The 12572-nt window shown below is 53.5% G+C and overlaps 1 protein-coding gene across 1 annotated transcript in view; it reads left to right on the forward strand.

The window, feature by feature from the left end:
* The window catches only part of FIBCD1 (fibrinogen C domain containing 1), a 37312-nt gene extending 27561 nt beyond the window's left edge, over positions 1 to 9751 (forward strand). The window contains exons 5-7 of the mRNA XM_042781449.1: positions 2590 to 2686; positions 8682 to 8861; positions 9492 to 9751. Coding sequence (XP_042637383.1) covers positions 2590 to 2686; positions 8682 to 8861; positions 9492 to 9751 — 537 coding nt within the window. The remainder of the gene's footprint in view (positions 1 to 2589; positions 2687 to 8681; positions 8862 to 9491) is intronic.
* The last annotated feature ends 2821 nt before the right edge of the window (positions 9752 to 12572 follow it).

Consider the following 12572-nt stretch of genomic DNA (forward strand, 5'->3'; position numbering starts at 1 on the left):
ATTGGAAATTGTGGAGCCCAGTTCTGCTCTGACACACATGGGGTCGTGGTGAGTTGGAGTCAGCCCAGTGGCAGCTGGTTCGGGTCTGCAGTGTCTGGGTGGGTTGCCTGGATCACAGCATCGTAGGAGCCCCAGGCTCTTTTCATTCATTCCCACTTTCCATTGAGCACCTCTGTGCCAGGTGGTGGCTGGGGAAACCGAGTCGGAGGGCACCTGGCCAGGGCCTTCCTTCAGAAACCATAAAGGCAGAGGAATGAAGGGGAGAGGGGAGGGGAAGAGGGGCACCAGACCTCCTCTGAGCTCTGAGTGGGAGGCAGAGCCCTGGAGAGCATCCTGGAGGCTCGGGCTGGGACTACCAGCACTTCTTGCTCTCTTTCTGGAAGGCTACACAGTTGCCACGAGCCTTCAGGAGGGGCACAGGTGGGCCCCACCTGCTTACAACCTTGGCTGGGTGTGGTGCCAGTTGCTGCAAACCCTCTGCTCACCTTCGCCTTTCCCATCCATTCTCCTCACACCCCTGTGCTTCCTTACTCCATGTTCCTTGTTCAATACTGAGGAGGTCCTGGGAGCTTCTTAGTGGTGAGGAAATTGAGACTCAGAGGTGGAGTGACTCGCCCAGTCCCAGAAGCCTGACACCTGAGCTGACCCACTCTTTCCCCGCGTCCCAGATCTGTCCTGCAGGGGTGGAGGACTCCTGAGGACACACGGCTATCCTCTGTTCCTCTGCCCCTAAGATCCTTGAGGACAGGGCTGTGCGGCCCCTGCTCGGTTTCTGCAGCCACAGCCCGCACAGAGGTGCTTGGTGGAATACTTAGTGAAGAAGCTTGGGCGGTCCCCTCAGGGCAGCTCAGGAAGGGGATATGCAGGCCTTCTGGGTCAGGGAGCTCCAGCTTGTCGGGTGGAGTGGTCAAGAGCCTTTGCAGCAGCTGGAGAAAAAGTAGGGTGTGGCCTGGGTCAGGGGGCTGAGGGGGAGGGGAGGAAAGGGGACCATCCATGTGCCTGTAAGGCAGCAGCGGCCAGGCCTGCATCTCCAGGATAATGACCATCAGCTCAAGTTTATTGAGTACCTAATATGTGCACTGCATTTAATCTCGGTGAATCGTCACAGCCCACGAGGGGGATGCTGTAATGATTTCCACTTCACAGATGACAAGACTGGGGTTCAGAAAGGTAGACTGACTAGACCCTAGATCCCTAACCATTGTGCTACCCCACCTATCATGAGCCCCCTGTCCAACACTGGGGTGCTCAGAGAAGCTGACGGATGCTAGGAGGGCCAAAGTCCCCAACAGCCCTGCTAGCTGCTCCAGCTCCCCTCCTCCAACCAGGAACAGACCCCTGGCTGCCCCATGCCTTCTCCAGGGAGTGCCTGAGTCTCTTCCAGGATTAGGTCTTTCAAAGGGCGCGTGCCCAGAGTCCCAATCTCCAGCCATCAATACCATTCTCCACTGCCTCTCAGATCTAGCTGAGCCTTATAGAATTTCCTTCCTTGCCGAGCCAGTCCCATCTGAGGACTTTCAAATTCCAAGGCTGGGCCTCGTTTGAGGTAGTGGAGCAAGAAAAAAGAGGTGTCATCTCTCTCTAGCTCTTTGACGTCAAAACTGCCCAAATGCTGTGACTGACATGTCCCCACGGAGGCCAAGCATCCAGCATATGCTCACCTAGCAGACGCCTGCCGCAGGTCAGACCAGCACCGGGGCGGTTCCGAGCGAGTGAAATCAGGCCGCTTAGTAATGAAACTGGCAGCTCCCTGCCGCCGCAGCCAAATCTCTAACGCATCCGACACACGGACACAGATGGAGGCAGGTCGGTCCAGGAGGGGCTGCCGTCTGGGCAAATGAGCAACGAAAAGGCTTGTTAAACAGGGAGTTTGGAGCAGGGAGGGGTGGCGGGGCGAGCTGGGAACAGGACTGTCAGCGGATCTTGTAAATACTCAAGGCAGCTCTGGCCTGCACCGTCGCACTTATTTCAAAGCAATTTAACCGATGGGATTCCTGACTCCCAAATCAAGAATGTTATTAAAATGAAGAACAGAGGCCGCTCCGAGGCTCATTGGTACGCGACGCACACCCCAGCCCGGTGGCGGGGGAGAGGTGGCTGGACCTCGGTGCCCAAGCTCCCACCCATCCTTCCACCCACACTTTTTTTATTTTGGGGGAGGGGTGGCGTTATGAAGACGCTGGCCAGACATGTTGACAGCTCTGGGGGCCAAACCCAAGGGGTGCTTTAGGTTTTTAAAACCTCAAGAATGGGTTTTTGTTTTGTTTCGTTTTGACCTGGGAAAAAGGCACACCAGGACTCTTGCCCTATGTGGCACCGCAGAAGGGGGACAAGACACCTGGTCTCCACCCTCGTCACATTCCTGTCGGAGAATTCCAGGGACCCACCCCCCGGGACCTGGGGGTATCCAGCAGTCACTCCTGGGTCGCCACCAGGCTGCTGAGGCCTGCTCTGTCCCAGGTCCCATGAGACACCCCGCCCCAGCGGGCATATGGGGAGCAGAGTACGGGAAGAGCACAGCTCAGGATAGGGTCCGCAGTTCCTGGGACCGGAAACATAACCCTCCCTTTGCCGTCTTTTCCGTTGTAGGTGTTTCAGCGCCGCGAGGACGGCTCAGTGAACTTCTTCCGCGGCTGGGAGGCCTACCGGGATGGCTTCGGCAAGCTGACGGGGGAGCACTGGTTAGGTGAGAGCCTCCGACGACCCTTCCCCTGTGGGGAGGTGTGGGGTGTGTGTGTGTGTGTGTGTGTGTATGTATGTGTGTGCGGTGCGCGCAGGACCATTCCTGTCTCACTGAAAATCGTGTTTTCCCTGACCTCGTCACAGCTGAGTCAGCTCAGGTGTGTTGCAGGTAAAGGTGAGAAATAAGTTCGCTATGAATGCGGTCAGTGAGAATGCGGCCGCAGGGAACATCACTGGTGTGTGTGGAAGGTGCTCAGGGCAGACACATTCTTAAGAACAGGATAGAGGAGAGGAAGACAGCAGTGTGAGGGTCCCACACCTTCCAACTCGGGCGGGAGCTGTCGGGGTGACCCAAAGTAGAAAGCAAGGGGACCTTTGACTGTTGACACCCTGGGAACTGCTTACTGTGCAGTTCAGGCGTGCTGTGGACAGGTGCAGGGTACCCTCCCGACACCTGGAGCCCCTTGACAGCCCAGCATTGCCCAGTCCTGAGGGCTGCTACTGGGGAGCAGGGCCTGCTCTTGGGACAGTGTGCAGTGCCCGGTGGCCACCCAGAGGACATGAAGGGCGTAGCACCCAACAGAGGGTCCAGTGGTGCTTTCACGTGGCTCCCCACTCAGTGCACGTGGTGACCCCACAGCTGGCACACAGTCTGTGCCTGGCACCAAACAAGGGCTCAGAAAGTGACATGAAGATTATTATAATTATTATTGACTTAATATTTATCTTTTAATTAGCTCAGTATTGAAACATTTAAATGCCTTATTTAATTTCATTCTAAATAAAAACATCCTCTAAAATCACAAGTCTAAAGTCCTAGTTTATCTATTGTAGGGAGGGGGTGTTGTGGCTTGAAGTGCTTTTTTTTTTTTTTTTTTTTTAAATGTTGTAACTAATGATTGGGAACTCTGGTGGTGTAGTGCCTAAAGCATCTGACTGCTAACCAGAAGAGAAGGCTGGCGGTTCAAACCCACCAGCCACTTCTCAGAAGGAAGGTTGGGCAATCTACTTTTGAAGTGACACCACCGTGGAAACCCAAGGAGGGGTCACTGTGAGTCAGATCAAACTCGATGGCAAACACAGTAACAATGAATTATTTGTAACTCTAAGTAGATCTTACAAAACAATTTTGTTGTTAGTATTTATATAGAATCTAAGAAATATTGCAGTTAAGCAATTTATAACTATATTTACCACATATTATTCTATGATTAAAGCTGACAGTAAACATTACTCAGGATACTGTGTGGTCTGGTATGGGAGGGGGGTACATGGGGGAAGAGGTGGCACCATTTGACGTGACTTTTTGAGAGATGGAATTCACATACCATAAATTCTTCATTTAAAGTCTACCATCCAGAAGGTTAGGAGCTCTGGTAGCGTAGTGCCTAAGGCACTTGACTGCTAACCAGAAGTTTCAAACCAGTGGTTTGAACCACCAGCCGCTCCTCGGAAGGAAGGTTGGGCAATCTACTTCCATTAGTGATACCGCCTCAGAAACCCAAGGAGGGGTTGCTATGAGTCGGGTCCGACTCCACAGCACATTAAAAAAAAAAAAAAAAAAACACCCAGAGGTTTGTAGCTTATTAGGTGAGGTTGTACAATCATCACCAATGATTCCAGAACATTTTCTTCAAGAGAAACCCCCCAGCCACGAGCAGATACTCATTTATATTTTTAATAGACATTAAAATGAACACATGGGCCTTGGAATGAAATGCTCCCCTGAGTACATCCGAATCACCTCCATGCCAGGTGCACCTCCCACCCCACCCTCTCACTTCCCCGCATGGATATCTGGGACGTTCCCTGAGAATGGGACGGGCCAAAGCCAGTGTGGCCACCAGGAAGCACCAACTGGAGGGCTGAGTGAGAGGTTTGGGTGCCAGGAGGATCTTGGTCTGCGGGGTTTAACAGAAACCCCTGGGAGAGAGCAGTGGGTGGGTCCCCACTCCGCCCCTGCGTGCTCAGAGACTTGTGAGTAGGAATTTCCCACTGCCATTTGCTTCATGCCCATCTGCCCTGGTCTGGGGTCCCTGAAGGCAGGATCTCTCTATGCTGACCTCTGTGTGTCCCTGGGGTCCACATGGGTACTGACTATAGGAGATGCCAAAGGCACAAATGTGGCTCTAGTGACCACTGTCCACACTCACTGTGCACCTACTGTGTGCTCAGCTCTGCAACCCTGAGCACTCACCCCTACCCTGGGAGGGAGGCACTGCTACTGTTCTTCCCTTTCACAGATGGGAAAACTGAGGCTCAGTAAGGTGCTAGTGTACTATGTGTATGTATGTGCCTTTGTGTGTATGCGTGTGGGATGTATATGTGCATAGATGGGTGTGGACATGTGTGTGTGTGTGTCCATGTATATTTGTGTGTGTGCATGTGTGTATGCACTTGTGTTGGGGCGGGGGGAGCCCCGGTACGGTTCACACAGTGGAGCCCAGCCAAGCTTTGACTTGGTTAATGAATGAATGAAAAGCCAGATAAGATGGGGGGTTGAGGGAGAGGGAGAGAAGCTTCTCCCAAGAGGATGTTCTTTCCCTTCCCCCACCCAGGGGACATGTGTACAAGACAGAGAGCAGGCACCCACCCACTCCCTTGGAGAAGCACTGGTGTCTCTGCTGTCGTTCCTTGGCATCTTAATTGAAATCTATCAGCAGCCACGGAAGGTGTGAGAGGAAGCATTTAAGCGGGGCCTTGATTAGCTTCTGGCAGATGCTGCTGGGCAGGGAGCCCTGACAAGAATGTCAACTTGAGCCCCAGACCTTCAACTTCCCTGCACTGTGGCCTCCCTTCTGCTTTGCACACTCCCCTGCCACCTTCACATTGTTCTGCTTTTTCCTATTGCGTTATCAGTGCTCTTTATATATTATGGTTATTGATCCTTTGATAGACATGATACATTTGTAGTCCAAGCCAATCATCTTTCAGCTTTCTTTTCTTTTTTTTTTTTTTTGGTAATGTTATTACTTATTTCCTAGAAGTTTTAAATTTTTATATAGTCAATTTGGCAGTCTTTTTTCTTCGTATCTTCTGGGTTTTCAGCTCTACTTTCCCTTTACTAGTTTTATAAATATAAATATATATATATACACACACACACATATATATATATCTCCAGAAGGTTGGCAGTTCAAACCCACCAGCAGCTCCACAGGAGGAGGATAGGGCAATCTACTTCTGTAAAGATTTGTTGTTGTTGTTAGGTGCTGTTGTGTCGGCTCCAACTCATAGCAACCCTGTGGACAACAGAACAAAACACTGCCCAGTCCTGTGCCAGCCTCACAATCCCTGCTATACCTGAGCCCATTGTTGCAGCCACTCCGTCAATCCATCTTGTTGAGGGCCTTCCCCTTTTTCGTTGACCCTCCACTTTACCAAGCATGACATCCTTCTCCGGGGAATGGTCCCTTCTCACAACATGACCAAAGTAGGTGAGATGGAATCTGGCCATTCTCACTTCCAAGGAACATTCTGGCTGCACTTCTTCCAGGGCAGATTTGTTAGTTCTTCTGGCCGCCCATGGTACTTTCAGTATTCTTCATCAACACCACATCTCTAAAGCATCAACTCTTCTTTGGTCTTCCTTATTCATTGTTCAGTTTTCACATGCATATGAGGCGACTGAAAATACCACAGCTTGGATTAGGTGCACCTTAGTCTTCAAAAGGGTATCTTTGCTCTTCAGCACTTTAAAGAGGTGCTCCATAAAGATTTACCATCTTGGAAACCCAGTGGAGGTCACTATGAGTTGCAATCGACTTGATGGCAGTGAGTTTGTTATTTTTGGTTTTTATAGTTTCTTCTTACCCTTTTTTAGTTTTCTGTTCAGTTCTGCTCTTTAATCTATCAGAAAGTTCACCGGGGTGATGGTGTGAAGAATGCCATGGGTCTAAGCGTTTTCTTTCTGTTTTAATCTGCTTGCTCCTCCCCTGCCCTCTGGTATTTGAACTCTCAGGGAGGGTGGGGCAGCTCTCAGCTCACCATCCAAGAGCCCAGTGGGGAGAAGCCGTGAACATGGGGGGAGTAATCTTAGCAGACCAATGAGGACTGGAGAAACCTCCCACCCGGAAGAAGGGTGGAAATAAGTGTGAACCCCAAATCAGAAAGGAACCTGGAGGCCCCAGGATCCCCATCCTGCCCCTTATTCAGGGGACACAGTCTGGCAGCCCCTCAAGGAGATTGAGAAGGGCATCTGGAGCAGGGCACTGGTGAACTCAAAGGGATCGCATGCTAATGGTGGACCTTTGGACTCCAGCTACCATTTAGTGGTGGGGAAAAAAGTCTTCCAGAATCTTCTCTGGGTTAGTCTCCCTCTTCCACTATTTCTGGATATCATTTGCCCTGTGTACAAACTGAGTATGAGCAAGAAGTAAGGGCCATTCTGCTTGGGTTCAAATCCCAGCTCTGCCACTTACCAGCTGTGTGGCCTGGTAAGTAACCACTTAACCTCCCCGTGCCTCAGTTTCCACAACAGTAAATAGGACTAATAATAATACCTACCTCATGTAAAGATAGCAACAGCCAACGGTGGGATCACACGTGTGATGAGCCAGGCGCTGTTCTAAGACTACACAGGGATTCTTTAATTAAATTTGACTCATTCTAATTCACTTTGATTAATTAATCTGCGTGAAACACTCAGCACAGTGCCTGGCCATCCTAAGTACCGCCCAGGTGGTGGTGGTTGTCATCGTTACATCCTCTCCCCTTACAGTCTGTGAAGAAGCCCTTCTGGCCCTTCCCTCCTGGCCGCCCCTTCGGCCCTGTGAGGACCACCCTCCAGGTGTGCAAGCTGGGGCTCAGGGAGGGAGAGCAACTCACCCCAAGCCCTGCGATTCCAGCCTGGAGAGTGGCGGGAGAGGCAGGGAGACAGAGACCTTGGCAAGATCCCTGTGTTCTCCAAGTTCATGTCCTCACCACCTGGACCGTGCAGGCGCTAGGTCTGCTGCTATTATTGCTGTCACTGCTCACGGCTACCTCTCCTGTTCCCTGGACCTGGGGGATGGAGCCAAACAAAGGCTGGCCTTGGGGGCTGGATGGGCACGGTGCACACTGCCTTCACGCCCTTTGGGGATGCACGTACTGACCCACGTGAGGCTCAGAGCTTGGCAAGAGCTGATGAAATGTCACTCGCTGCTGCTAACTCGTAAGGCGTTTAATTAAATGCTCTCTTAATCAAGAGGTAATCAGACTAGCAGGGAAGCACTTTGAGAGAGTGTATGTGTTATGGGTTGGTGGCAGATGGCTGGAGTGAGGCCCATAAGATGGGTACAGGATTACTGAGGAGGAGAGTGGTAGGGGAGAGAGTGGATGGGAGGGCACAGACCAGGCCCTGGAGACAGCAGGAGATGAGGGCACCATCTTCCACCTCTCCTCCACTAAGCCAGCAAGCATTTATTGAGCACTTATTGTATGCTGGGTCCCACCCAGTCAGCAACGTAGGGCAGACAGACTACTCTCAATGGCGTGCCTGCCCTGGAGGGAGACAGATATGGAAACAGGCAGCTGAGACACAGAGTGATGAACACAGATGGGAAGCACCTGAGTTGGCAGAAGGCTGGCAGTCTTCCTAAGGAGGTGTCCCAGGCAGAGGGAACAGCATGCACAGAGGTTCAAAGGCAGGTTCAGTGACATGCACGTACCAGACCTGGTCTGGCTGGAGCCCAGAGTATGGAGGAGGATGAGGAGCCATCCTCTCCAATGCCGAAGATTCCCCAAACTCCTCCTGACTCCTGCAGCCTTGCCACCATATTTAGAAGACATAGCCCAGGTAAAGAGGATAGAGAAAGCTACACATCACCAACTGTCCATCCTCAGTTTCTGCCCAACGCAGGCCTACAGGAAGAAGGAAGTAGCGCAGGATCAAATGCACGCACCTGGTAGTTGTTCCTGTCACTAACCCAAAAGCGGAGCTCTCATTTCTCCTTTGTTCTCTCCAGGGGGTCACTTTCTGAGGCCTCCAACTCCCCTTGCCATTCTCTCCCCTGCTCCAGGCCTCAAGAGGATCCATGCCCTGACCACTCAGGCTGCCTATGAACTGCACGTGGACCTGCAGGATTTTGACAATGGCACGGCCTATGCTCACTATGGGAGCTTTGGTGTGGGCTTGTTCTCTGTGGATCCTGAGGAAGATGGATACCCACTCACGGTGGCCGACTACTCAGGGACTGCAGGTAAGGCTCCAGACTGCAGCAGGCAATGGGGAAGGGCTAGGGGCAGACCAGCAGTCTCCTATCTGGGAGGACAAAGATGGCCCATGGGGAAGGGCTAGGGAAGCTGTCCCACAGGACCAAGCGCCTCCATTCTCTGGGGTCAGGATTAAGGCCTCTCATCCAAGACGCTGGTCCACACCTCGGCAACCCAAGGCCAGCAGAGCCTAGATTGTTTACCCATTTTGCAGAGGAGGAAACAGCCCAGAGCCACCAATCAGGAGACCTCGCGTTTGGGCTCTGCTGGTCTCTAAAGTGCAGTGACTCAACCTCTTTGGGCTGAGCTTTTTCCTCTCAACCAGGGGCAGGAAAGCAAGGAAAGGAAGTGTGTGAAAGAACCAGGAGGGAGGACACAGATACCTTGACCTAGGGGGTCTGTAAGGACACCATTTGTTCATGTGATCCTGGTGACACACATGGATGTGGAAGGCAGGCATGGGTGTACATGTGTGCGCCAGTGTGTGTATGTAAGTGGGGACGTGTAATATGTGTGTACACACATATGGTCTGTGTGCCTATGTGCACACACATAACACATCTGAGAGTGCACACGAGTGCCCAGTGTGAACACACCTGTTGTGCCTGCCTGCATAGGTGACTCCCTCTCGAAGCACAGTGGCATGAGGTTCACCACCAAGGACCGTGACAGTGACCACTCAGAGAACAACTGCGCTGCCTTCTACCGCGGTGCCTGGTGGTACCGCAACTGCCACACGTCCAACCTCAATGGGCAGTACCTGCGCGGCGCCCACGCCTCTTACGCTGATGGTGTCGAGTGGTCCTCCTGGACTGGCTGGCAATACTCGCTCAAGTTCTCCGAGATGAAGATCCGGCCAGTCCGAGAGGACAGCTAGACTGGCTCCCTATGGCCCCACCCACCCTCCTGCCTGCCCCCCATTCCTGCTTGTCTGCTCTCCAGCCCACACATGGCTGACCCTCTCTCCAGTCAGGGTGGGCCAGGCCAACCCCTGACACTAAACACCCCTGGGCATATGAAGTCACACATCTTATCACTGCCCCCATCCCCCAATTTGGCAGCAAACTCGATGATCAAAATTTCTACCTGCCCAGACTCTGACTCCTGTGAGAAGTGTCTGCTATCTTTTGGCCAGGACGTATGAGTCTACACACATACCTGGCTCTGGCCATTGCCCCTGGGTGACCCCTCTACTTTTCTAGCCCATGTGCTCAACATTATGGGGGTATAGAAGGTAGGTAGGGGGTGACTTCACCCCCAAGACTCCCTCTAGCAGATCAGAAGAGAACGTTCGGGCCTCACTGAGCCCAGGCTTCTTTGACTATCATGGTTTCCATGGTGCCTGGAGATCTCAACTCAGCCCGGAGAACTGCGGAGTGGCTAATGCTGAGGGCTGCCATATCTCAGTGCCCCTAAAGCCAGAATGGGGCACAATTGCCTGTAGGGACAAGGTGGTGGCAGGTTCCCACCCACCCAGCTACCCACCCACCCATGTCCTGCAGGCCTGAGAAGTCTCCAGTCCCTTTGGCTGTTGTACCTACCCTATCCGTCCGATCAACTGAGATCCAAGTCAGCTTCTGGGGCAGTAGGGAACCCCTGCCTCACCTTGTTCCTCCTGCCTCTGGGAGACAGGGGCAGATCCTGTACCATTCTCTGTCCTGAGCCATCGGGAACTCTTGATTTTCAAGGCTGGAGCAAGGCATGCGCCTCCTCACCACCACTTTGAAGACATTCTAGAATCTTAGAGCCTCCTTGGGGCACAGGTCTGGAGTGTGGAGGCGTGGCCTGGAATGATTTGTTGGTTGGTACCCCGTCTGGCCCCAGAGGCTGCTGTGCCTGTGAGAAGGCCGCCCCCTACTGGAGCCCGTGTGGACTGCCTCCCCCAAGCCTGGCGGAGTGGTCAGAGAGAAGGGAGGGCTGCACTGGGCAAATGGGGCAGGCGAGGTGAGGAGACTGAGGCACCAGGCCAAGCACTTCGTAGATATTTCCTCATGTACCCTTTGCGACACCTGAGGTACTATTATTGCCAAACCCCCCCCTCCATAGGTGGGAAACAAAAGCTCCAAAAGGGAGTCACTAGGTCTTTAGCCAAGAAGAGCAAGGCAGGGACCCAGGACTGAGTCCAGAACCCCAGCCCTTAACCACCTGCCCAACCGCCCTGGGGCCCTGAACCAAGCACGGGGCCATTTTCCCAAGTTCCGGCTTGTGGGGACCTGCCTGAGAGAGAGGCGGGGACCCACTGACAGCAGCACCAGCTGACACCTTGGCAGGCAGGCAGGTGGACAGCACCTCTGAAGGACAAGTGCGGGCAGGTAGTCCAGCTCTCCCTGTCCTCGCACCAGCATCTGTGCTTGAATAATCAGATGGAGTCAGCCAGAGGCAGCAGGAAAGGCTAGGGATGCCTCTGCCTCAATGTGCGACCTGGGCAGTCCTCTCCAGCCCTGGCCTGGTCAGTGTTTGGCAGATGTTTGCTGGACATGCACTGTGTCGAGCACTGCCCTGGGGCTGGACAAGATGGTCCCTACTCTTTTGGCACTCACAGCTGGAGGTGGAGATGGCCAAGAAACGGGACCAAAGCAGGGAGCCCAGGAGAACAGTCCAGGGGCGGGTGGGGTGGGGGATGGGCTGAGGGCAAGGCGTGAGCAGAAGGAGCATACCAGGTCCAAAGGAAATTCCCTCCCCCAAGCTGGCGGAGTGGTCAGAGAGGAGGGCTGCACTGGGCAAATGGGGCAGGGAGGTGAGGGGACTAAGGCACCAGGCCAAGCACTGTGTAGATATTTTCTCATATACCCTTTGCGACACCTAAGGTACTATTATTGCCAACCCCCCCATAGGTAGGAAGCAAAAGCTCCAAAGGGGAGTCACTAGGTCTTTAGCCAAGAAGAGCAAGGCTGGGACCCAGGACTGAGTCCAGAACCCCAGCCCTTAGCCACCTGCCCAACAGCCCTGGGGCCCTCAGGCCCTTTCCTTGTCCTCTAGAAGCAAGAGAGACTGCCTAGCCTGGCTGCTGCTGCCCACCTCCCTCATGACAGAGCAGAGGCTGGGTGGGCCCCCAAGTTCTTGCCCCATGAGGCTGCCCCGACACAGACTGTAGGCTGGAACTGTCTGATGCTGCCAGCCTCGAGTGCCAAGCACTATTTAGGAAGTGCCAAGCGTTTTCTGATCTGTCATCAAACAGACTCCCGATGAGTGTGATGCTAATGGATTCACAGATATGTGCGTGCATCAGGAAGCACTAAGTGGTCGTGCCAGGGTTGGCTGAGGAACAGACAGGGCCTGGAGGCAAGGATGGGGGAGGGGCCTGCAGGAGCCCGTGCTCCAGCTCCAGGCACCATGTGTCCCCTGCACGGGACACCCATCCCCTTCCAGAGCCCAGTCACTGCCATAGAATACCAGCCCCACACCCAGTTCAGGGCTGGCACCACTTGGGACCCAGCTCTGCCAGACACTAGTTGTATGGATAGGCCCCCCTGTTGTGGTGGGGAGAGATGAGACCAGGGGACCTCCATCCCTGCCACCTTCCTAAAGGGCAGTCCCTTCAAGGGCTGGTGCCAAGGAAAATGCTCACCGCACACATGTCTGGGCCAGGAAGGCTGCACCAAGCAAGACTGGCCTAGGCCCCGGCCCCATGGAGCATGGTCACCACAAATGGCAGTCACTGGGGACACAGCCAACCGTGAGAATTCTGCAGAACACAG

Source organism: Orycteropus afer, unplaced genomic scaffold (genome assembly GCF_000298275.1).
Source record: "Orycteropus afer afer isolate SDZICR_OR568_19922 unplaced genomic scaffold, OryAfe1.0 scaffold00123, whole genome shotgun sequence".
Taxonomy (NCBI): domain Eukaryota; kingdom Metazoa; phylum Chordata; class Mammalia; order Tubulidentata; family Orycteropodidae; genus Orycteropus; species Orycteropus afer.